Source organism: Choloepus didactylus, chromosome 17 (genome assembly GCF_015220235.1).
Source record: "Choloepus didactylus isolate mChoDid1 chromosome 17, mChoDid1.pri, whole genome shotgun sequence".
Taxonomy (NCBI): domain Eukaryota; kingdom Metazoa; phylum Chordata; class Mammalia; order Pilosa; family Megalonychidae; genus Choloepus; species Choloepus didactylus.
In genome coordinates, this window is record NC_051323.1 from 51806615 (window position 1) to 51830579 (window position 23965).

General features: G+C 42.3%; 1 protein-coding gene across 24 annotated transcripts in view; it reads left to right on the forward strand.

Moving 5' to 3' along the window:
- SLC8A1 (solute carrier family 8 member A1) overlaps positions 1 to 23965 on the forward strand; it is a 376616-nt gene that overhangs the window by 65180 nt on the left and 287471 nt on the right. For 9 of the 24 annotated variants that reach the window (XM_037807837.1, XM_037807853.1, XM_037807855.1 and 6 more), the window contains exon 2: positions 20476 to 22307. In XM_037807837.1, the coding sequence (XP_037663765.1) occupies positions 20509 to 22307 (1799 nt within the window). In that variant the 5' untranslated portion in view covers positions 20476 to 20508. Of the gene's footprint in view, positions 1 to 2076; positions 2563 to 20472; positions 22308 to 23965 lie in introns of those variants that run through there. The other 15 variants (XM_037807836.1, XM_037807841.1, XM_037807843.1 and 12 more) reach the window with 3 other exon arrangements.

Consider the following 23965-nt stretch of genomic DNA (forward strand, 5'->3'; position numbering starts at 1 on the left):
TTGACAAGGTGAACTTTGGGCATCACTGAAATATAAAAATTTGAAGAACAGGGTTCTTGTCATCCCATGTCACAAACTTAAACTTTCAAGAAAATCTGAACTTTGCATAAGTGGTCCATAATAGCGATACCAGGCTGCATCCTTTCCACAAAATCTATTCCAATGAAATATAGTCAACTCACATTTTCATTTAGCTATTTCACTCAGCCCTTTCATTTAGTTTTGCCTTGTTTCCTATGGGTGGAGTCATTGAGTTACATGCTTTTCTCAGGGTCATTTAGAAAGCAGCCACTTTTGTCTCTAAGCCCCTTTCATTGACTGTGAGCCAAATGTCTGCCTCACACTTGCTTGAAGTCAAGTTCCTAAGTAATTTTTGGCTGAGAACATATTCTAACAGAGAGACAGTGACCTTCTGTGTCCCCACAATGTCATTTTGTTCACACTCACTAGTCAGTACTATCAGTTTGTATGGAGAATAGTTTCCAAGAAAATTTAACTCATAGCAAGTCAAAGAAAATGTTCTCAGAGAAGGATGATGCCTGGGAATTTACAACACGAGAAGCTTGAAGTTCCCTCTGCCAGCTGTGTCCACACCACTAGATGGATGAAACAGACCTTTGCTAAACAAAGTGTAGCCGTCGTTCAGGCAGCATCAACATCGCTTGTAAGTTTGTAAGAATGCAGATTCCAGGCCACCCCAGACCAACTGAATAACCTATGATTTGTATCATTCATTCATGTTTGAAAAGTACTAGTCTACAGCAGTGGTTGTCACCCTTGGTTGCCTCCAGGAATCAACTAGGAAACTTAAAAAAAAAAAAGTACTGATGCCTGGGTCACACTTCTAGCGAGTCCCCTTTAATCATTTTGGGGTGTGGCCTGAGCTGTGGATTTTAAAAGCTACCCAGGTGATTCTGAGGTTGCAGCCTGAGTTACCAGCACAAAGGCAGAGGAGGGCGATTTCTCATCTTTCTCTCTCGGCCTCACAAAGAGTGGGATTCCTGGAGTCAGATTCACTCGTTTCCTATGGCCTGACTGCCACAAAAACTGTAAGTAGTGGGGGGAACTCTAAAGGACTTAAATTTCTGCCTAGTGCTCTGCAGTGCTCCCCTGTTTCACCATCCTCATCAGGCTATTGTCCCCCCATGCCCCACGCCCCACCCCTCACCACAGACACACCTTGGCAATAGGGAGTATCACCTCGTGCTTTAAAAGTACAAACTTGGAGACCCACTTGAGACCTAAGGCATCAGAGTCTCAAGATGGGCCGCTAAAATCTGCATTTTAAACAAGCTTTCCAGGTGAATGTGATGTGCAGCCAGGTTTGGAAACTGGTGAACTCCACAGCAGGTCCAGCCTTTCATCCTACCAAGTCATTAAGGATTTGTAAGGATGAATGAGCTGTCAAGACAGCAAGGGCCTGGTGCAATGTTTCTTTATTAATTATGGGGAAGTGATGTATTGGCAACGATAATGCTTCTCTTGGAAAGGGCAACGAACGATTCGTAGATTGCTGCATAAGATCTTTCCCCAGCCCAACCTGAATGATCAACTTTTACTCCTTTCTGTAAGGCATGCATGGTTTCCACACTAAACAGCCTCTTGGTCTTGAATCCCAGGCGAGCTTCAATATTTGAGGGAAATACCAAAGATTCTTTGAGGAAGAATCTTTCAGAGTTCTTGACTGGGGAACACCGTCCCCTGCCCCGCCCCCAGCACACTCATGTCCTTAACTCCTCATGTCAGCCTCTACAGCTGTGCATATCTGATATGTAGGGAAAACACAGAAAAGGGGTTTAAAAAAAAAAAATTCATATATCCCCAGATCCCTTTACTAAAAGAATGCTTCTTTTAGCAGAGGGGTAGAAAGTGGGGGAAGAAAGATACATCTGGCTTAACAATTTCGGAGGTGAGAAATAGGTAGGCGAGTTGAGGTTGGGGCTCGTTCTCTGTGGGTGAGGCGAGAAAGGTTAAAAAGAAAAGTTGCAGCGCCTGTCTGCGTGTGTAATTGAGGGGCTGGGCGCCGGAGAGAGCGCTAGCGCCCGGCCAGGATGCACTGCGGGGCCCACAGCCTGGAGGAAACAGAAAAATATTCTAAGCGGCAGAGGCTCCGAGGCTCCCCAGGCGCTGGCTCCGCACTCCAGAAACTCGCCAGTTCTAGCCCACCGGATTGCGGAGGGCGCCCCGGGGACGCGTCAGGGCCCGAGACTCCGCGGGCCGCGGCGGCGAGAGCGTGGCCGAGCGCGCGTGTGAGCGAGTGCGAGGCTGCGGGCGGGCGAGTGTGCGCGGGAGGGAGCGCGCGCGCCGCCCGGGCCCCGGCCCTCCCAGCCTCCCGGCCTCCGCGCCTGCCTCCCGCCCGCGCGCACCGACTGCCCGTCGCCGCCGCCGCTCCAGCTCGCGCGGGCGCTGCACCGGGGGCTGCCAGCCGCGTCCGTGCCCTGTGCTTTTCCAAGAAGATGGGAGCGACCTCTTCCTGATCGGGAGCTATTTAGGAGGGAGTGAGTCGTATTTCCTAGTAGCGTGGAGGAACGGGAAAGAATACATTCACACTCCCCAAACCAGGTAGGCTCTTATTATGGGCGAGCAGAAGGGATTGGGTCCGATACAGCGAACTGTTTTCCATTTGCTCTGCGTGGGGCTGCACTTCACTCCTCTTTGGCAAAAGACCGGCTCCTGAATTGTGTGTGTGTGTGTGTGTGTGTGTGTGTGTGTGTGTGTGTGTGTCTCGCGTGTTTTTCCCAGCACATTTTCTGGGGTGGCCGCGCTTCTCGGGAAGTGGATTTGCTCGAGCTGGTGCGTCTGGGAGTGAGTGTGCCTGCCTGCCAGTGCCGGCTGCCGGAGGAACGAAGGGCTGCTAAGGAGAGATGCTGCACCCCGCACCGCGCTGGGCTCCGAGGATTCAGGGCGCGAAGAGCTAAGTCCACCTGGAATATAGCGCAGCAGGCGATCCAGGCGTCCCCACCCACTGGGCTCCGCTAAGTGGTCATCTCTCCCCTCGGTAATCCCTGGGGTCTTCCGCAAGGCCACACCAGCGGCCCCTCTTTCCTGGCGGGCGCTGGGTTCCTCTAACGTCTGTGCTCCTAAACCGCCGACTGCGGAGAGGCGGGAGGTGTGGCCGGGGCAGAGGGGTCAAGAAAGGAGAAATGCAACCGGGAGTGGGCTGAAGAGTCCATGTCTTTGTACATTAGGACGTGGTGTGTGCGCTAGGGTTTCTGCACACACAGGCATCTTTCCCTAAGAGATCCAAGGGGAACTTTGCAGCTGCATTATCTGCCTCCGGGGCTTTGCTGGCTCTTGGGGAAAAGGTCTGTGTTCTGTGATGTGAGGATATCCTTGTTGGCTCCTCCTTAATGAAGAAGAGGGCGGTTTTATGGCTGGACAGTTGGCTTAAGAAACCAAATCCGCCTAGGCGATGCTTTTTAAAAATACGTACCGTACATGTACATCCTTGATTCTTTAACACCCCCGCCCCTTCCCCCATTGATTCCGTTGACTGATGAATGGCTTGAGCTGGCAATTCGTATTTCCCTCTCCAGGCAAAGTGACAGTGGTTGGGTTGAGAGCAAGGGTAATCAGATTTAACAGATATTTTATTTTTTGGAAGAGGGCAATGTGCATGTCATCTGCAGTCATTGGGAAGAAACTCAGGCTTTGCACTAGATATCTGTTAACCCCCTTATCCTGCCTCTTTTCCCTGGCTGTCTCTCTCTTTCTCTTCCACTATCCAGCCACTAGTGGTTGTGAATATAACAATGCAAACTTTGTCCTGCTGGAGGTGTAAAGACTAAAAAGAGAGAAAAGGATGTCAGTGGGAGGTGCAGCAAAGAGTGCGGGCACTCTGATCCTGGAGGGGCCAGCTGAGTAGTTAGAGATTCTGATTAGAGCTGGTTAAAGGCCTTGTTGAGAATCTTCAAATATGAGCAACTGAGTATCTGCAATCCTGCATGTGTGTGAAGATTTCCTAAGGGAAGTGGGGAGTGCCTCCGAGGTGATTCTGAAAGTAAACCTGTCCCCAGTCCCCCTCCCCAACACACACACGTTTTCATTTTCTTTCTCAAAGCTACTCCTGCAGCAAGTCAGACAAGGAGGGAGGAAAACGTATCTCAACGTTTCATTCATTTCAGATAAGAAACAAAGCTAGAATAAAGGTAATTGGTTTTCGGTCCCTCTTTCAAATCCTGTTACTTGGATTACTGCTGTCCTTGCTTCATTAGGAGGTTCGCCAGTATGAAAGCAGGGGTAGGGAAGGAAGCACTAGCTCCATCTTTGGGGCCTGGTGAGTGAAAAGGTGGGGGAAGACCCATTTATTTCATCAAGAGGCAAGATATGTTTCTGAAATGGTTTTCATTTTACAAATTCTGTCTGCTGGAGGATTGCATTTAGATCTTAGAGCTCTTTAGCTAAGATTTCTCCCATCCACTAAAAAGGAGCCCTGGTTTTCCTTTTCCTAAAATGGCTGTTGTCTCTTATTAAAAATGGAGAGATTAATTCCTAGAAAAAAAAAAAAAAAAGGACTGGACAGGGGTAAGCCAATATTCATTGTTGAGCTGTGCAGGGTTTGTAAAGGATATAACAGTGTCCCTGGCAGTCAGACATCTACTCTATCTTGAAATCTTAGGACTAGGGGAGAGGAGAGTAATGAATTAAAGGCTGTGCTTTCTCTTTCTCTGCCTCTGTTTCCGTCTCCATCTATTTTACTATTTACTGAGAGCCCAAATTAAAAACTAAGGAACCTTTTGTTAACCATGAAGGGGAAGAAAAGAGCATAGCAGTAGGAGTGCTTTAACTCCAAATCAAATTTCAGAGGAAAGGGGCGGTATAATCAGTAACACCTACAGGACTATTTGTAGGAATTACATTAATTGCTCTTGCAAGCTTACTATGTTTTGAAAAAATACAAAATAAATTCCAAAAGAGCTTCAGCATTTGTTAGCAAGCTATATTTAACATTTTCTATCAGACAAAACTATACTTTATCTTGCAAAGTAAAAGCATGATTCCTTCCTTCTTGAACATAGTCTGTTTCATTAACAAAATCGATGAGAAAAGCTCTGCAGATCCGAGTAAATTGCAATGCACCTTTACAGCAAACTAAAGCACCCATTTAGCTCAAGGATGTGTTTGTCTCAAAGTTAGTGTATTTTAGGACTTTCACATCTGATTTTCATGCGGCAGTGATAAGAACCCTTTCTCCATGATGCCTTCAGGTAGAGGGAGAATGGTATATAGGTAAGAAGCAGCTGCCCTAACAGCATGGGAAGAAACAAGATCCTAATTGACATAGAAATCAAATTTGGAAAAAGAAATATAGTTAAAAGAGGATATTAGAAGGCATATGTTGCATGTTCTATATTTATGCAGTGTGTATGTATGCTTCTTTCAACTACAATTAAATTGTCTTACATTTGCTGAGATCTTAGGAATCAACGTGTTGTTCTCTCTCTTCTTTCTGTTTTTTTCATTCATTGTTTAGTTTTGTTTTTTTCCTTTAAGGGATCAATGTTTCCTTCTAAAACATCTTCTGATATTGTCCATATTTCACAGTTAGACTTCATCACAACCTTCCATACCATATGGTTAGACCCTTCACCATAACCTCTACCAAATAGTCCCCCATCTGACCAAATTCTCCTGCTCCCTCTTGTGGCAAACATTCTCCCTTACTATCCCCAGATTCCAGAATCGGGTCCAATATCACTTAGAGCTCCTTAGATGTTTTTCACTTTGGTTGTAATCCTCGGTAGTAATTGTGACTATCCAAGCCAGTGGGTTGCTGAACTAGCTGTTTCTACTTTTCCCCTGAATGAAGGGATTTCTCTCCCAAGGATACATATTTGAGATTTAGTGGAGGTAAATGTCAGGTAGGTGTTGTTTGACCCATTGGGATGGTAAGATCCTGAGGACTGTGAGCTTTTCAGAGTCTGCCTTTGACATTCTGATTTGGGCTTAGAGCTAGTCCAGTGGGGCCTCATTAAGTGCAGTAAGATTATGTTATGTTTTCTTTCTTTTCCAAAAGACATCTCTCTCTCTCCCTCCTTCCCTCCTTTCCTCACTTTTCACTCTCTCCTCTCTCTTCCTTCCTCCTTCCCTTTCCCTCCCTCTCTCTCATACACACACACCCCCCCACAATATTGTGTGTGTGTGTGTATATATATATTACACAACATGTATTTGAAGACATAAATGGATCAACGTTTAGATTCTCAGTAGTGCTTGTAAATCAAACAACCCATTTTTTAAATTGGAAACTCCTAGCATAAACCCCTACTGAAATGTTTTCATCAACAGCAGTTCAGAATATAAATGAGGAGCTCTGGTGCCTTTTCCCAGTGTGTTGACTAAACTTGGAAGACAGTTCCTTGTGGTCCTTACAGCCTTTTATTGCTTTTTGTAGACTCTCTTTTCTGGCAATTCTATATTGAACCCTGACTGTTTTAGATATGCATTTATGATTTTCCTTTGATCTGCTGGGCCACGAGAGTATAGTAAGTGACAAGATAGGCCAAGGGTTCAAGAGAGATTTGAGGATGGGCAAAAACATCCTGAGTTTAAAACATTTATTTATGCATTGGCCAACATAAGATCTGAAATTCTCTGTATTAGAGCCATTCATTTGAATAAAGGAATTCTATCTGGTAGATCCCTAATAAAATGCAATGATATCATCTGAGAAAGAGTTACCATTAATTCTCGCAAACTATTAGCTTCTGCTCATTTTTTAACTTAAATTGGTTTATCGAATTAGCTGGCAGATAGAAAAGTCCTGAAGACCTGGAACATAGGAAGATGCAGAGGAAATGAAAGACATTTGAAACTAGGTTGCTACTCATGTAGTGCTCCCCGGGGACTACTCTGTGGGGAAGTGGGAGTGGACTGGGGCCCTGGATGAGGCTGCTGATGGCAGGGTGGAGAGTAGCCAGACAGAGGTAAAGATAAGCTCCCACACAGCAATTTCACTTTGGGGCAGCCAAGGTCACAAAAATTTGATCCTTCTGTGAAAATTTTGCCTTTTTAAGCCTGGTGAGAAATGGGCAAATATTTTCCCAAGAGTAAAATGGTATCCTTAAAAATCTTGACTATTTTCTACTGTATCATTTTGGAATATTCCAGCCAGTAACATAGAGAGTGTTAGTAAGATAGTAAGAAAGACAATTGGTTTCTAGTACGTGTACTAGACATAGGGAAATAGATGTAAACATTAGAGCCCGTCTTAATAAGAAAATAAGGACAGAAAGAAAGAGCAATCACTTTGCAGAAGTCATTGCATGTGAAGTCAGAATAATTAACAATTTCCTCCCTTAAGTTTGATGGATGGATCTAATATAAGATGCACTCAAACAGACATGAAGGTGGTTCAGCAATTTACTTCAATCCAGTAGTGATATTTTTGGAGTGCCCAGTGTAGGCAAGGCACTGCGTTCGGCTTTTCAGAGAATGCAGATGATGAAGAGAAGTTATTTGACATTTGTTGAGCACCCATTAGGTTCTGGAGATTAGTTTACACACTTCATGCATTTTCTCATTTAATGCTTACAAGGGTCCTGCAAAGAAGCATCATTATCCTGATTTAAACGTGAAGACTGTGGCTGAGTTAAATAACGGGTCCAAATTAAGAGCATATAGGCGAGAGTTCCGGTTTCTGAGGCTGTCTCAAAGCCGTGTTCTTTGCTCACTGTTCTCTGCTCTCAGGGAGTCGTAGCCTAGCTCACCTATACTGGAAATACAAGACAGAGTGAGATAGGTCACTGCAGCTATCTAATGGGCCAAGTGCTGTAAGAGTAGAAAGGAAGAAGAGAATATTGGGAAAGGCATTTGATCTTAAAGAATGAGAAGGATTTCAGCAAGGAATAAGGCCTGGATATTTTTAAAACGTGCAAACCAGCCCTAGCTAATTTATGACATGGGCAACCATGGGGTGATCTGGGGCCAATTCCAGACTTTTCAAATCAGCTCTGTCAGTACTCTGTCACAGGAACTGTGGCTCTGGAAAAATGATAGCATAAGCCATTGCATAAGTGTATATTACATTTGAAACCAAAAATTTACAATGAACTTCTAAGACAGGGAGAGGCTATAACACACAGTCTGAAAGGTAAGGCAAGGGATTGACTACCTGCCTGCCTGTTCCTCCCTTAAGTTTGATGGTTATGTTTCCCATATTATTATGGGTGGTTTCTGTTTATTTGATTAGCACCGGGTAGCTCTGTGCTTTCTCCCTTGAGTTCCTTGAGCTTCTCCAGCTTCTAACTTCTTCTGCTTCCTCTTAAAGCACAGGACCCAAGGCAGCCCTTTCGCTCTACCCTGCTTAATGCATAGCATCCAGTCTTAGTACAGGTTTAAAGAATCTGACTGCTTTTCTACACTGAAACCCAAACTTCCTTCGAAGACTACCTTAGAGCCCCAAATGGGGGTGGCATCAGACAGGGGGATAATGACAGACTTTGCAGAGGAGCCCAGTCGTATATCGAGTGTCTCACAGATGTTTTAAGTCACTCTTCAAAAATGATCTATCTTTCAAATATTGGGGGCTGTGGGGTCCCCAGAGCTGAAATGTGTATGTTGGTACTGGGCAAAGTTAGATTAACGTCAATGGTTCTTCTCTTCTGATGCTCCATTACCTTTTTACCCCTGGACATCCTGCTGTCAGTTGACCCTTTTAAAGAGCTTCTCTTGATCGGTGTTCTTGCTGCTAAGAATCACAGATAGCACTGGAAGGGATATCAGAGATCATCTAGGGTTCTTGTGTTTTAAACAAAGAAGCAAACAGAGGCCCTGTGAAATGAAATTAGATGACTTTATAAGAGTGAAGTAGGAGACAGTGGAGTCCAGAGGAATGACTGTGAAGACAGCTCTTGCTCTGTTACACCACAGTCCCATCTCCTTTCTTCCTTACAGTTGTTGGAGGCCACCACAAATGTTCCTGCATTTTCAGCCTCAGCGGTCCCTGGGTTCCTAGCAGAGATTCCCTAGGGTGGAAGGAGAACTGAGATTTCTGCTTGTAGATTAAGGCTCTTGGTGAATAAACTGCATGGCCCTGGCTATGTTAGACTAAATGACTATGAGATCAGCAGATATACTCGTAATAGTTCTGTTTATTTCCATTCAACTGATGGATGTAACCTTGGACAAGTAACATAACTTCTCTGGGCCTCATTTTTCTCATCTATTAATGGGAATGGTAACTAATTTTATGGGATTTTTGTGAGGAATAAATGAATAGATACTTGTAGAACACTTGGAACAGTTTCTGGTACATGAGTGGTCAATAAGGGTTTGCTATTAGTACTTGAGAGGTGACTAGAGCCCCTGCTCCACCCCATGTGCCTGTACATGAATGTACTGTGAGGGGTTGCTCTGGAAATGTCCAGGAAGAGAAGTGCACACATGGTGACACTCATGAGAGGTTTGCTAACTGTTTTTTAATTGGCCATAAGGAAAATATTTTGGTTTTCAGGCTACAGGGTCAGTGGCAATTGCCTGATTCCCCTGTTGTAGAGAGATGGCAGCCATGGACGATATGTAAACAAATAGGCAGGGCTATATTCCAATCAGACTTTATTTATGGACACTGAAATTTGAATCTCATAAAATTTTCATGTGTCGTGAAATATTGTTCTTTTCATTTTTTCCAACCATTTAAGAATGTAAAGAAGCAGTTTAAGCTCCTGGGCTTAACAAAAAAGCAGAAAGCTGAACTTGGCCCGAGGGCCATAAGTTTGCCAACTCTCAACACTGGATGAACTTGAGAGATACAAAAGTAGCTTTGGTGGCTTGGGGGATCCTAGCAATGTGGTGTTGGTGCACGGTGAAGAGAGATGACCCACAGATCCAGGGACCTTGTTTTAGAACCTAGCTCTGTCACTTCTGAGATGTGAGGTTTAGGAAAATCTTTTAACTTCTTGAGGTCTGAGTTTTCTTATGAGGAAAAGGAGAGAGTTAAGTTAGGTGACTTTTGGGGGGCTTCTTAGCAATAAAAACAATTTTTGGAGGGAAATTTGACATATGAGATGGATTATAGAAGACAGGTTTAACAGCATGGGAAAGGAAAGCACGGTACATGTTTGGGTAATTTTCACTTAATAGGTCAGCTGACTACCAGGAACAATCCACCTGGGAAGGTGGACAGGTACCTATTATGGATGATGACCCTGCATGCTAAGTTGAAGATTAGCATCCCATAGGTGCCTGTTGTTATCAAAATTCTTCAGTTTTACAGAAGAGGCTGAGACGGGGCAAGTCCACAGTCACCTAACTGGCCAATGAGAGCCAGCACTCATTTCTTTTGGTCTCAAGACTAGTGGCTGTTCCATCCCACCACATTGGTAGAATACAATTAACTGCCATTGCATGACTCTGACCTCAGAGGAGAAAAGCCACATATAAATCACCAAAACTACTTTTAGTATTTTCCAAACATGATCGCATACCAGAGCATAGCTAAGAAAGTAGGTCTCTGAGTAATCCCATTACAGAGAAGGGTAGTTGCAAAAATGTCAATCAAAGTCCAAAAGTGTTCGAGCAACCTTTTGCTTGGTTTCCTGCTGAGTATCTTTTAAATTTCAGATCAGATGTTATTTTTTCAGAAAGCCTTCCCTAACACCCTAGTAGGTCAGGACCTCTGTTATTCACTCTTGTAAGACTGTATTTAATCTTCATAGAATTTATCAGAGTTAATAATTATGTTTCTTTTTTGTAATAATGTAAATGTACGTCTGTTTTCCTGACTTGATAATAAATTTCATGAACAGAGAGATTATAGCCATCTGACTCATAGATCTAGTCCCAAACCTGGCACATTGCCAGGCACACAGCAGACATTCAGAATTTGTTGACTGAATGAATGAATGAATGAAGGTCCTCTCATTACTCATTGATACTGATGAAACCCGTCATTGCTTAAGCAAATACTTATTAGGCAGAAATTACTATCTTCAGATCCTAATTGAGTGATTTCTTTGCTCTAGCTTTTTCAGTGACTCCTCTCAAAATTACCTTTGTGGTAGGTGAATCCTCCTCTTTTCAATCCTTATCTATCACAAAAGGACAATAATATAATAATCTTGGCATGGTTAATAGCATTAGAACCATGACACATAAGCCAATATTTAAACAGTTCTTCAAATAAAGGTATATAGGATTGGGTTGAAGGGCATGTTCACTAGACGCCCTGTCTGGTAGAGGGATAATCGTATGTGTCATAAACTGTGCTTGGGGATCATTTTGTATAAAACCTTTGTGTTTTCCTAGAAGCCACCAAAACTCCATTTGTTCCTCAGAATAATAAGATTTGCCGAGTTTCTCTGTAAGCTGACTTCCCATTTTAAAATATATTTGCTCAATGTAGATATACACTAAGTATATTATCAGAAATCTTAGAAAATTGCAGCATAGATTGATGAAGGGTTACCATTAAGTGAACATTTACCGACTTAACTTTTGTTAAAAATATAGTTCTTGTTACTTCCTACTTTTGCTCTTCTCAAGAGCATCTTATTCTTTCAAGGACTGTGATTTGAGAAGATGCAGGGAAATTGAAAAGACTTGCAACCTGCAAGTTGATAGGGTTCCATCTCCTGAAAAGCTTTCTACTTGAAGATGAAAGTTAATGACTTAAGGAAAAAGCTGATGAAATTCAGCAGCCTCTGCTCACACAACTAGTGTTTTCCTTGTTTAAAAAAAAAGAAAAATCCTTCTGAATTCTTCTATCACACAGCTTGAAATTGGATTCTTTATTAAACATTCCCAATTCTAAGAAGCAGACTAGAAAGCAAAACATACCTGCGAACAGGAGACTAGGTGATGCTCCAGAAAGAGCCTGTACTTGAAAGGGCACAGCTTTCCTCACTGTCCAAAGCTTCCGGGTTGGGGTTCCTGTGCCTTCATTTTTTCTACTTCTACTCAGGGCTTCTGTATGGAAATTGGATAGACAGTCTCCAAAGACTTCTGTTTATCCTAGGACTTTGGCGTATGTAGCTATAGTATCCTAGCAATTCCTATCAGTTTCTGCTTCAAGAAGGCAGAACTAGCCCTCAGCAAAAGTATGAAGTAGCTATAGGTCACCTCCAGAACTTTAATCTCCTTTTTGGGGGACCCCATGATTTCTTTGCTGGGGTCCATTGTTTTCTGCCTTTCACCACTTCTTCTGCACACATACTCACCAAGGGGCTTCTTATTTTCAAAGCTTCCTGGAGTCCCCATCTGTGAGAAGGAAACAGATTATAACAAACACATACCTTCCAATTTTAAGGCCCTACCTTCCTGCAGGCACCTTATTTAAGTGCTCTGTTCTCCTCTCCCTTTGCTAATCATTCCCCATGCCTTTTATAGCAGTTCTATCCATTAGGCCAGTGCCTCCCTAGGTACAGTGTAGACTACCTACCTCAGAATCACCTGAGTTACTTGTTAAAGTTCATATCCTTAGGTTGCTCTTCAGAACTACTGAATATCAGGTGAGAGGGCCCAGGGATCTGAATTACCCTGAGCTCCCCACGTGATTCCGAGGTGAACCGAAGATAGAGAAGCATTGTTCTCCCTGCCTTTATTAACATCATTTCTTCCTTCTGGAATGTCCTCTCACCATCTCCAGCTTTGGTCATTCTTTCAATCCCTTCCTTTTATGAATTTTCTGTATCTTTCCTAGCATTGATGACCCTTTGAGTAACTACCACTTGTAACCTGTAAGTTGACTAGATGTTGGCGTTATGTGTCAAATCACTTTGTAGTCCTCGCAGTGGCTGTTATGATGTTTTGCACATAGAAGCCTAAATAAATCCTTGATGAATAAATGAATGGTCCACCCTTCTAGAACTAGAAAAATGGAAAGGGCTGTACTTCACCCAGAAAACCACATTTCATAGGGTAAAATGTCAACAGGCTAGTGGAATAAATATTTTTAGGTAGGAAATCTTTTTCTTCATGACCCAGATATAAAAGGATGCAATGATCCCGTCTTTTTTTCACTGTGTGGGGTCAAACATCATAGAAAAGCCACTGTTCCTTTTCAGAGTGGATGGTGAGCAATTGTGATCCAAAATAGTATCGTTGTCCATTATGAGGCCTCTGAAAGAGCCACAGAGTACAGAGAAGATACTCTAAGGCCCAGCCTCCAAGCATGCATTACACTTGAAATCTCTCTTGGCAGGAACATAGGTTGAGTATTAAGAGGTTTCTAGAACCCCGGTTGTATTAACCCAAGAACCCAGGTGCATTAATCTTGAAACTAGAGGGTCCGCTCTGAGTGGGTTGAGCTGGACCTGTGGTCTGACTGTGCAAATGCCAGGAGAGTCTCTTCTCTTCAGTGATTCCCTGGTAATGGACCCCTTGATTTCTTCCCCCCAACAAAGAGTTTGGTCTTCCAGAGAGGGGGTTCGCTCTGTAACTTTGGTGATTTCTTACCAGAATAGGAGTTGCTCTGGAGCTATATCTGAATCATCTCTGTAATACAGGGCCTGACACACAGAGTGTTTAAGGAAATCTTGTCAAATGAAACCATGAACGAATGTGTTGTTTTACATTTCTGTGGATTACTTACTAGTTTATAATTTTTTAAAAAAATAATGTAAGACAGTAAATTACTGAACTGCATTGAGATTCTTAAAAATAAACTTTGCTTTATTGTTATTGGAACCAAGAGCTAACTTATCATCTCAGAAATCTGTATCATTCTCCCCAGTTCCCCACCCATTGCCCATTCCCCAGTTTTATTTTAGTTTTGCTTGCTCACAGCTGGGATTTCTTTTCACAAGGATTTCATTCTCCATTTTCTTTTTTCCTGACCAAATGGAAAAACCTCGTGATTATCATGACTTTAGAGTGATTTCAGAGCTCAGACTTCAGTTGATGATCCCCCAAGTGGATCCTCTTTCCCTTGCTACATGATAGATACGAGTGTTTACAAAACTCTACTTGGGGACAGGGGGATGAGCAGGCAACCAGAGACCAGATAGGAGAACATGAAAGGCCCTTGAAGAGGTAATGCAATGTAAACTGGGAAGGTTCTTCTACACTAAGTATGGAGCTCTTCACCCCCCAAGAATAGTGTTGTTAACCTATGTAGTGAAAGCAAATAAATCATCCTGCAATGTTGGAAGGCTAATTATGGTATGATGGATGCAAAGTGCTTGGCTTTTCAGTCTGATACTAACCTCTGCTTATCTTTGGAGGCATTTGTCTCACCGAGGGAGCAGTTTTAAATGCACATGCCCAGGCCCAGCTCAGAGATTCTGATTCATCCCCAGGGGTTTGGTGAACCAGCACATAACACTATGAGAATTCTTTCATTCATCCAATAGGCATGTGCTCTACTCCGGGAGCTGGGAGTATATCATGAACAAATCAGACAAAAATCCATGCCCTCATGGACTTTACATTCTACTGAGGAGAGAGAGTTAATAATTAATTTATTATAAATTAATATTCCTATTAAATAAATTATATAGCATAAAAAAATGAGTGCTATGTAGAAAATTAAAGTAGGGAAAAGGGGTGCATCTCATAACATCAATAATTTTGTCATTAAATCCTTAATCTGTCTTCTTTTTTTTTGGGTGGGTGGGGAAGCTACATGCCTGACCCCACCCCATTTGCTTCCTTTGCTCAAAGATTTAGATGGGAGTTTTCTAACATGGGACAGGAACCAGCTCCAGCCAAAGTTGTCTTGGAAGTTCAGGCAGAAGGGCCTGCGCCCCTCACATGACCTCGTCCGGCCTGTCCCCGTTATGACCTGTCCCATTTTATCAGGCAGCAAAGAGGAAACTCTCTTTGAAACGAAAGGTAATAGCAGGAAGGATCACTGTGGAAAACTGAGCTCCTTCCTGCTGTCTGGTCACAAGGGCCAGGGCAGGAATTTGTACCCTAGATGGGATAGTCAGGAGGAAGAAAACATTTGGAAGTGCTTCCCTCAGTAGTGGATAAAGATTTACGGTTGCTTGAAAGTTGCCTTAGCAACAGATTAATTGCTTAGCTTTGAGGCTGTCAGTCCACAAGGATTACATAAAAGGAAATTCCAGGTCCTGATGAAGGAGAGTCAAGGAGTTGCTTGGAATAATCCCGGCTGCCAATCAACAGAATACGAAGATGTCTAACACATCAGCTGGTGGGAATGCCAGCAGTCTCCCTTTTCTCTTAGGTCAGGTCTTCTTTGGTAGTCAAAACTGGCCAGTGTCCAGCAGGGAACTGGCTGCTCTGCTGTGGACATTGGCCACTTGCTTTGAAACTTCCCTTCAGGCCTCTTTGCTGTGGGAGGCTCTTCTTTGTCCTTTCCTAAGGCAGTTTAGTACATATGCAGGTGTAGCTTTCCCTTCTTTGTAGAGATGACCGCTCCCTTCAACACAGATGGTTGCACTTGCACTATCTTTTCACCATCTTTTGTTAGTACCATTCAGGTCTGTAATCTGTAGCTGCTGGGTTTTTTGTTTGTTTGGTTGGTTGTTTTAAAATAAATAGTGCACAGAAGATAATTTGGTCCTTCTTGTTACTTCCCATGCTGAAGACTTATTAGGGTGATGCAATGGATATTCCTAAGTGTAAACTGGCCGTAGATATTAAGAGTTGATCTGAAGCAACCATGGAAGCCAGCCTTCCCCTTGTGCCCAGTGGTCAGTCGATTAGGACAGAATAGGCAGGAGACCAACATACGTGTAGGCTTCCTGCTTAATTTTCATGGAAGTAAATATTTGAGGAGAGGATGGGGATGGTTACATAGAACTACTTGAATCTGATGACTGAGCAAAGACCATGAGAGGATGAAGAAGGGAATGGCTTTTAGATAAGACCCATTCCACTCCCTTACAAGCATTTGGGTTTTGTATTAATTTAATAAAGAAGGAAACTGAAGAACAGAGATTTTAAATACTGTTCATAAGGTTATAGATTTATACTCCAAAATGTAAGTTCTTTCCAGTTGCTTCATTGCCAATAAACTGTATCAGTGTTTTATGTCCACTGATTTCACGAATTATAATGCTGCCAGCTTTTGAATATAATTGTGGTATTTTTGAGTGAACCCCAGAAGTCGTGTGCCTCTTCCATTTAAGGAATGGAAAAAGGCTTCTCTTTCTCCAAAAGCATTGTTAGATTTTTACTAATCCATCTACTTTTGTGCATCTGGCATCCTTTTGGCTAAGAACATGTTGTAAGATATGGACTGGGGCATGAATGGAGGGCAGGGCTTTTTCTAGGCCTACCTGAGATTGCACAGACTGTGTTTATATGAAGAGGTTACCAGGGAATTACTAAAAGACCAGAGAGTGAAGGGCAGCTGTCTCATGGAACATGCCAGCCACACTTTACACCACAGTTATTAATGCTTGTCTGTATTAGTCTCTAATCTATGAAGTTAATGCTAGATTGTTGGAAACCTTCCACAGGACTTTTGTTAACTGGGTCTTCCTAGCCCTGCACGGAAACCAAGAGATCCAATGAGCTAGTCCAACCCCAAGTCCAACATTTCTCAGAGATTACTTTACCCATGATTAGGGATGATATAATGGAGTGGTTAGTTATATCAATCTTGGAGACAGATCAGAGTTTGAATCTCAGTTCGTAAATTTACTCTATGTATGTCTTAACCTTTCCAAGCCTCAGTTATCCCACCTCCAAAGTGGGCTATTAATACCTACTGCATAGGGGTACTGTTAGGACTGCTGCACACTGCCCAACTCCAGGGGGTGCTGTTCACATAGATTGTAATGGAAATGATGATACCAGGAGTTGTGTAATACAGTAATGCAGGTTATTCTAAGGGTTAGATATAATGATGCATGTAAAGAATTGTGCATGGTGCCTGTGACATTGTTTAAGAAATGGAAACTAGTCTTATTCTCTCAGGCCATTGATTATGATTGCTGTTGTGCCATTTTGAAACTTGCCTCTAGGAAGGTGCAGTGCAAAACAAATTCTTAAATGTAATCCATTCTTCTGGGTGTGAACCTGTTGGAAATACGACCTTTTGCCGAGGTTATGTCATTTAAGGTGTGCCCCACCTCAACTGGGACAGGACTTAATTCTATTACCGGAGTCCTTTATAAGTGGAGTGAAATTCAGGCAGAGAGAAAGCCAAGAAAGCAAGAAATTCAGTGGAACCTGGAAGAGAACAGAGAAGCCAGGAGACGTCGCCATGTGCATTGTCATGTGACAGAGGAGCCAAGGACCAAGGATCACCGGCAGCCAGCCCCGGAACACTGGTCTTTGGGAAGAAAGCATTGCTTTGGTGACATCTTGATTTGTAATTTCTTTTAGTCTCAAAACTGTGAGCAAATAAATTCCCATTGTTTAACTGACCCATTTCATGGTATTTGTTTCAGCAGCCTAGGAAACTAAAACAGAAGGAAAAAGGAAAACAGTTTTAGGCAGAGAAAACATAATCTGCAAAGCTTGGAGGTAAGAAAGAATGGAAAGAATAGAACTAGAGTGGGAGGCCTGATCAGAGTTTCAAGTGGAGTGAGAAAATCAGATCTGTACTTCAGAAAGCTCATTTTGGCCTCAATGTGAAGAATGGAATGAGGAGATTTGGCAGTAATTCAAATAGAGCAGTTAATTCTGTCAGTCGTGGAGTTGAAAACCTTCCAAAAGAGTTGCTACTATTGTTTTTCTCCTTTTTAAACTTTAGATCCCAGTTACTACGTCATTATTGTATATACCTGCCAGGCATCGAGATCTTTTATAAATCATTTTATAATTCCAAAAGCGGGTATCCTTGTTCCCATTCTTGCCCCTACAGTCTTCTTTATGCTTCCTAAACTATACTACACACGATCTCCTTGAGGGTCTTTGCGATGTTTTGAATTTCTTCCAGCAGGTATCTGCAACACTTGATCAAAGCCTTACTTCCTTCAGGAGTTTGCTCAAGTATCATCTTTTCAGAGAAGCCTTCCTAATTCATCCAATATAAAATCATGCATGCCCATACACACACACACACACACATGCACACACACTCACTCACTCCCTGTCCTCCTTATATTACCTTTTCCCCCACTCTGTAGCACTTTTTACCATCTGACATTTATATTTATTATCTATTTCCTCTCCATCACAATATAAGCCTGCTGAGGGCAGAGATTTTTATTTATTCAGTGCTGATTTCCCAGATTCTAGCAGGTCAGACTAAAATACTTATCAAACCTTCAGTAATGATTTGTGGAGTAAATGATGAATAAGGGAGTTGGAACTAGACCTTCCACTATTCTTGCAGACTGATTGAATACCACCTGCTTTAAGCAGAGATCCTACAACCCACTGAGCCATGTGTATTGGTTAGGGTTCTCTAGGGAAACAGAATCAATGAGAGGTATCTATGACTATAAAATTTATAAAAGTGACTCACGCAACTGTGGGTATGCACGAGTCCAAATTCGGTAGGGCAGTCAACAAACTATCAACTCCAAGGAAGATGTCCGATGATCTCCTCAGGAAGCGAACCGGCAACTTAGATGAATTCCTCAGGAAACGCTTCGCTGGGCAGCTGAAGAAGAAGTGAAGGTCCTCTATCTGTCTTGCTTATAAGTCTTCAACTGATTAATTGGATTAAACCCAGCCAATTGCATTCTCTTATTGTGGAAGACACGCCCTTTGGTGTGTCATCAGTCACAGCTGCAGTCAATTGACTGATGATTTAATAAACCAGCCTATTGGTTTATTAACCAGCCACAAATATCCTTGCAGCAATTGTTAGGCCAGTGCTTGCTTGACCCGACACCTGGGTACTATCACCTGGCCAAGTTGACACATGAACCTAACCATCACACCATGTAATAGCTGAGCAGTCAGACACACTGACCACTGATTCTTGCATATTTTGAAAATGAGCTCCTTCTATTTTTCAGCCTTTTACTTAGATTGGAATTCTACCACTAAACTCAGGATTTCGCTGTCTTCTTTAGCATGGAAAAAACGTCAAAGAAGCTTATCTCCCTACAGTGATGAATTAAGAAGTTCTGCTGTGGGCCAGGGGGCTCTCCTGGGGCCTGGTGCAGTTTTCAGTATAGGCCATTAGCTGCAAACAAGAGCCGGGGAATGTGGCGGCAGCTCTCAGCCAGCCTGAGGCTATAAAAATTAGAATCCAGCTCCTCTTTTAACTTTTTGCCAGGCAACAAGGCTCTGTTCTGACTCAGGACCCCCTGGTATCATCACTTTATCTGATTACATACCTGGCCTCTCCTGCAAGGACTTCTACACCAGAGTTACTCTGATTTGGAGCAGACCCTTCTCTACTTCAGTGCCCACCCACACCCTGGAGGCAGAGGAGGTGTAAAGTCCACAGTGAGTGTGGGATAAGCTGGTGGGTGAAGTGAGTGCCATGGTGGCTCCGTCCCCCACTTTGCTTACCAAGCTTTGTGCTGCTCAGTGACCCTGCTGCCATGGCCCTCACTGCCTGTAGCCCTTCATCATGTGCGTACTTCGTGGTCACTGCTCTTATGCCACATGAGCTCATTTAGGTGGAATTCCTGTGCCTGCATTTTTTGGTCTCTTCTATCCTCTATAGAACTAACATGTGTTTTAGAATGACCATGGAAAGTACGACATCAACACAGAGATGTAACATTTTCTGACTGGTTATGCTGATTTCACAGCCTTCCAGCTCTTCCATTTCTTCTGCAATTAGACCTGGACCTGGTCATCTCCCTTCCCTTATGTGGCCAGTCTGCAGATTTTAAAGGATGAATTGTGTACAGATGTGAGGAACTGTGCTTGAAAAACCACATGCTCAGCTGCTAATGTATCAGGAAAAACTGGGCTTGCTGAAATTAGGAGGAAATGTGCTCTCTTCAAAACATGCTTTTAAAACTGTCTTTAATGTGTGGAAATATTTCATCACAGCAGTTTTTTTTTTTTTTTTCAATATGTATAGCATTAATCTTTGATTGCAGGCAAGCTTGAAGATTTCTCTGTGTTTCAAGTAAGCTTGGAGCAGTGGGATGTGATTTCAAGAAATACAACTGTAAGGTGTACTCCAGAATTTACAATGATCACCAGATCTTGTGTGGGCAGGGTTTTTCAGAATTTGAATTTCCAAAGATCAATATTAAAGTGATTTTGGCAATGAAAGAGTTGCTAGAAGAAGATGTGCTAATGAAAATGAAAAGAAAATCTGCTTTAGCAACAAGTGGGAAATTGTTTAATGCTCCAAAAGTTTTGTTATTCTTATTGGCTATTAACATGCACAAATGCGCATTTGCTAAGGCAAGGCTATAATTGAACTTTTCTTTGCCAATAAATAAATTGTGTATCTTGCTCAGTGAATGGGAACTCTGTATAGAAAATCCACGGAAAAATTGAGTTATGAACTTTACTAAGGATTGCTTGCTTAATAACTGATGGTTTATTAGAATCATGATGATTCACCATAGATTTGGTGATGGTCAAGTGTAAATAAATCATAGGTAAAATTAATTTAAAAAATAATTAGTCATGCTGTGGATTTGGCTCTAATGATATGCCTTTTCCCACCCTTCCCCATCTTATCTTTACCAGTAGGTTGGGACAGTTGGAAGTCTGCCATTGTACAACATGCCGCAGTTGATTCTCTCACCTACCTTTCCAATGGGATTTCGTCTGTTAGCCATCCTGGCTCTCTTTTTTTCCCATGTGAGCCATGTAAGTGCGGAGACAGAAATGGAAGGAGAAGGAAATGACACTGGTGAATGTACCGGCTCGTATTACTGTAAGAAAGGAGTTATTTTACCCATTTGGGAGCCCCAAGACCCTTCCTTTGGAGACAAAATTGCTAGAGCTACTGTGTATTTTGTGGCCATGGTCTACATGTTTCTTGGAGTCTCTATCATTGCCGACCGGTTCATGTCCTCTATAGAAGTCATCACATCTCAAGAAAAGGAAATAACCATAAAGAAACCCAATGGAGAGACCACCAAGACAACTGTGAGGATCTGGAACGAGACGGTTTCTAACCTGACTTTGATGGCCCTGGGATCTTCTGCTCCTGAGATTCTCCTTTCAGTAATTGAAGTGTGTGGCCATAACTTCACTGCAGGTGACCTTGGTCCTAGCACCATTGTGGGAAGTGCTGCATTCAATATGTTCATCATTATCGCACTTTGTGTTTACGTGGTGCCTGACGGAGAGACCAGGAAGATTAAACACTTGCGTGTGTTCTTCGTGACAGCAGCCTGGAGCATCTTTGCTTACACCTGGCTTTACATTATCTTGTCTGTCATCTCCCCTGGGGTTGTGGAAGTCTGGGAAGGCTTGCTTACTTTCTTCTTCTTTCCCATCTGTGTTGTGTTTGCTTGGGTAGCAGATAGGAGGCTTCTGTTTTACAAGTATGTCTACAAGAGGTATCGGGCTGGCAAGCAGAGGGGAATGATTATTGAACATGAAGGAGACAGGCCATCTTCCAAGACTGAAATTGAAATGGATGGGAAAGTGGTCAATTCTCATGTTGACAATTTCTTGGATGGTGCTTTGGTTCTAGAGGTCGATGAGAGGGATCAAGATGATGAAGAGGCTAGGCGAGAAATGGCTAGGATTCTGAAGGAGCTCAAGCAGAAGCACCCAGATAAAGAAATAGAGCAGTTAATAGAATTAGCTAACTACCAGGTCCTAAGTCAGCAGCAGAAAAGCCGAGCGTTTTACCGCATCCAAGCTACTCGCTTGATGACGGGGGCTGGTAATATTCTAAAGAGACATGCAGCTGACCAAGCAAGGAAGGCTGTCAGTATGCACGAGGTCAACACTGAAGTGGCAGAAAATGACCCTGTTAGCAAGATCTTCTTTGAACAAGGGACATATCAGTGTCTGGAGAACTGCGGTACTGTGGCCCTGACCATTTTTCGCCGAGGTGGTGATTTGACCAACACTGTGTTTGTTGACTTCAGAACAGAGGACGGTACAGCCAATGCTGGGTCTGATTATGAATTCACTGAAGGAACTGTGGTCTTTAAGCCTGGCGAGACCCAGAAGGAAATCAGGGTCGGCATCATCGATGATGATATCTTTGAAGAGGATGAAAATTTCCTAGTGCATCTCAGCAATGTCAAAGTATCTTCTGAAGCTTCAGAAGATGGCATCCTGGAAGCCAATCATGTTTCCACACTTGCTTGCCTTGGCTCTCCCTCCACTGCCACCGTGACTATTTTTGACGATGACCATGCAGGCATCTTTACTTTTGAGGAAGCTGTGACTCATGTGAGTGAGAGCATTGGCATCATGGAGGTGAAAGTATTGAGAACATCTGGAGCTCGAGGAAATGTTATCGTTCCCTATAAAACCATTGAAGGGACTGCCAGAGGTGGAGGAGAGGACTTTGAAGACACTTGGGGAGAGCTTGAATTCCAGAACGATGAAATTGTGTAAGTTCTTTTTTTTTTATTTGTGTGGTTGAGTGTGCTTGTGAGTGTGAGATTGTGTGCATGGTTTTAAAAACTAAATGGCATGCCAAAAATGGAATAGTTCTTGTACATGATCACTTTCAAAATAGCAAGCTTTGCTTGAGTGACCCTTATCAATGTGTTCTATACACAGAGATATTAATTTGACATCAAGATTTTATTTTTGCTTTTGTCTCTTTGCTTATTTTAAGTACAGTATAGGCCATGATAGAATGAACCTTGTGATGAAATTATGATGGATTGAAAAATTTGTATCCTATTTTGAATTGCATAATATACACACAGAAGAGGAATATTTAAAGTATTATAATAAGGTCCTGACTTGATTGCTGAATACAAATTGGGAAATCACAAAAAGGAAACACCTCTTAAAAGAATTTTCTGGCTACTAGGGCTAGCTGAAAATATTTCTGATGCTTTTGTGTGACATTGTATTTATATGACAGTATAAGATAATCATTTCTTCTGTTTAAAACTCATGCTTAATTGTGACTTAATGACTAACCCTGGTTTTTTTTTCAGTTTTATGTCAACTTTGGAAAAGCCATACAGCCCTTATTTGGTTCCAGTCTGATTTTACTTCACATGATTAAACAGATTCTTGTCTCCTTCTATCATGGTGATAGGGAGAGAAATAAGATTCTGTGTAAGCATCCTAGTTGACTGGGAGCAGGTCACAGATAGGGGGACAATTTACTCTTCCTGTTGACACTGTGCCCATGGTTTCTTTTAACACAGTCAGTTTTGTGTGACTCTTCCAGAGACCTGCCATTAGAGAGCTGTTCCTCCTCCTGTGCATAGGAGAGGGCATTTTACTCAATTCCCCAAAAGCAGGGAGAAAATTTGACTTGACGAGGAGTGTCCAAACAGGAAGGAGGGAAGGAGTGCAACAAAGGACATTAAAGTGAATAATGATTAGGTTGATTGAATCGCTGGCAATTTAGGAACGTCAGGAAACAAGGGTAAATATGTAAAATACAGTTAGTTCTAAAATTGGTCAAGTCTTAAGCTAATGGCATGTAATATGCTAAACGGCAAGTACTCGTTCTCCAAGTATGAAATTTCTACTATTGAAAGTATAGGGAAAGCAAGTAAACGAGTAAAAAAAAAAAAAAAAAAAAATGGAGAATGGGCAGAAAGAACAGATATTCCTGAAAGAGCCTTCCAAAGTCCTTGCATCTCTTTGATATTGTTACTGTGAACGATATCATAGTAACAATATCTATGAACAGTTACTTGCGAGGATATCATAATGAAATCAAGCAAAGCAGAGATTTTATCTGTCCTCTGGTGTGTGTTGTGGTGGTGTGGGGGATAGTTTGTTTTATAAATATCTGTTTTATGTTGGTTAATATGTTGTTAATATTCCTCTTATTGAGGTGTGTTTTATTGGCACAATTATTTACTGAAAGACAGTGATACAGTAGCAAATGAATATCATGTATACCCCAGGAGAGATTTTTCCAAAGGTCTTGCACTGAATGTGATCCAAGTTAGCACAGATAAACTTTATGCCTTTGCTAGGGATTCTTTCCAATTATATTTTCTAAATATTTCTATTATTGAATGTCCTGTATTTGATTATTCTTGTAATCCATGAAAAGGTGAATTTGCATTTT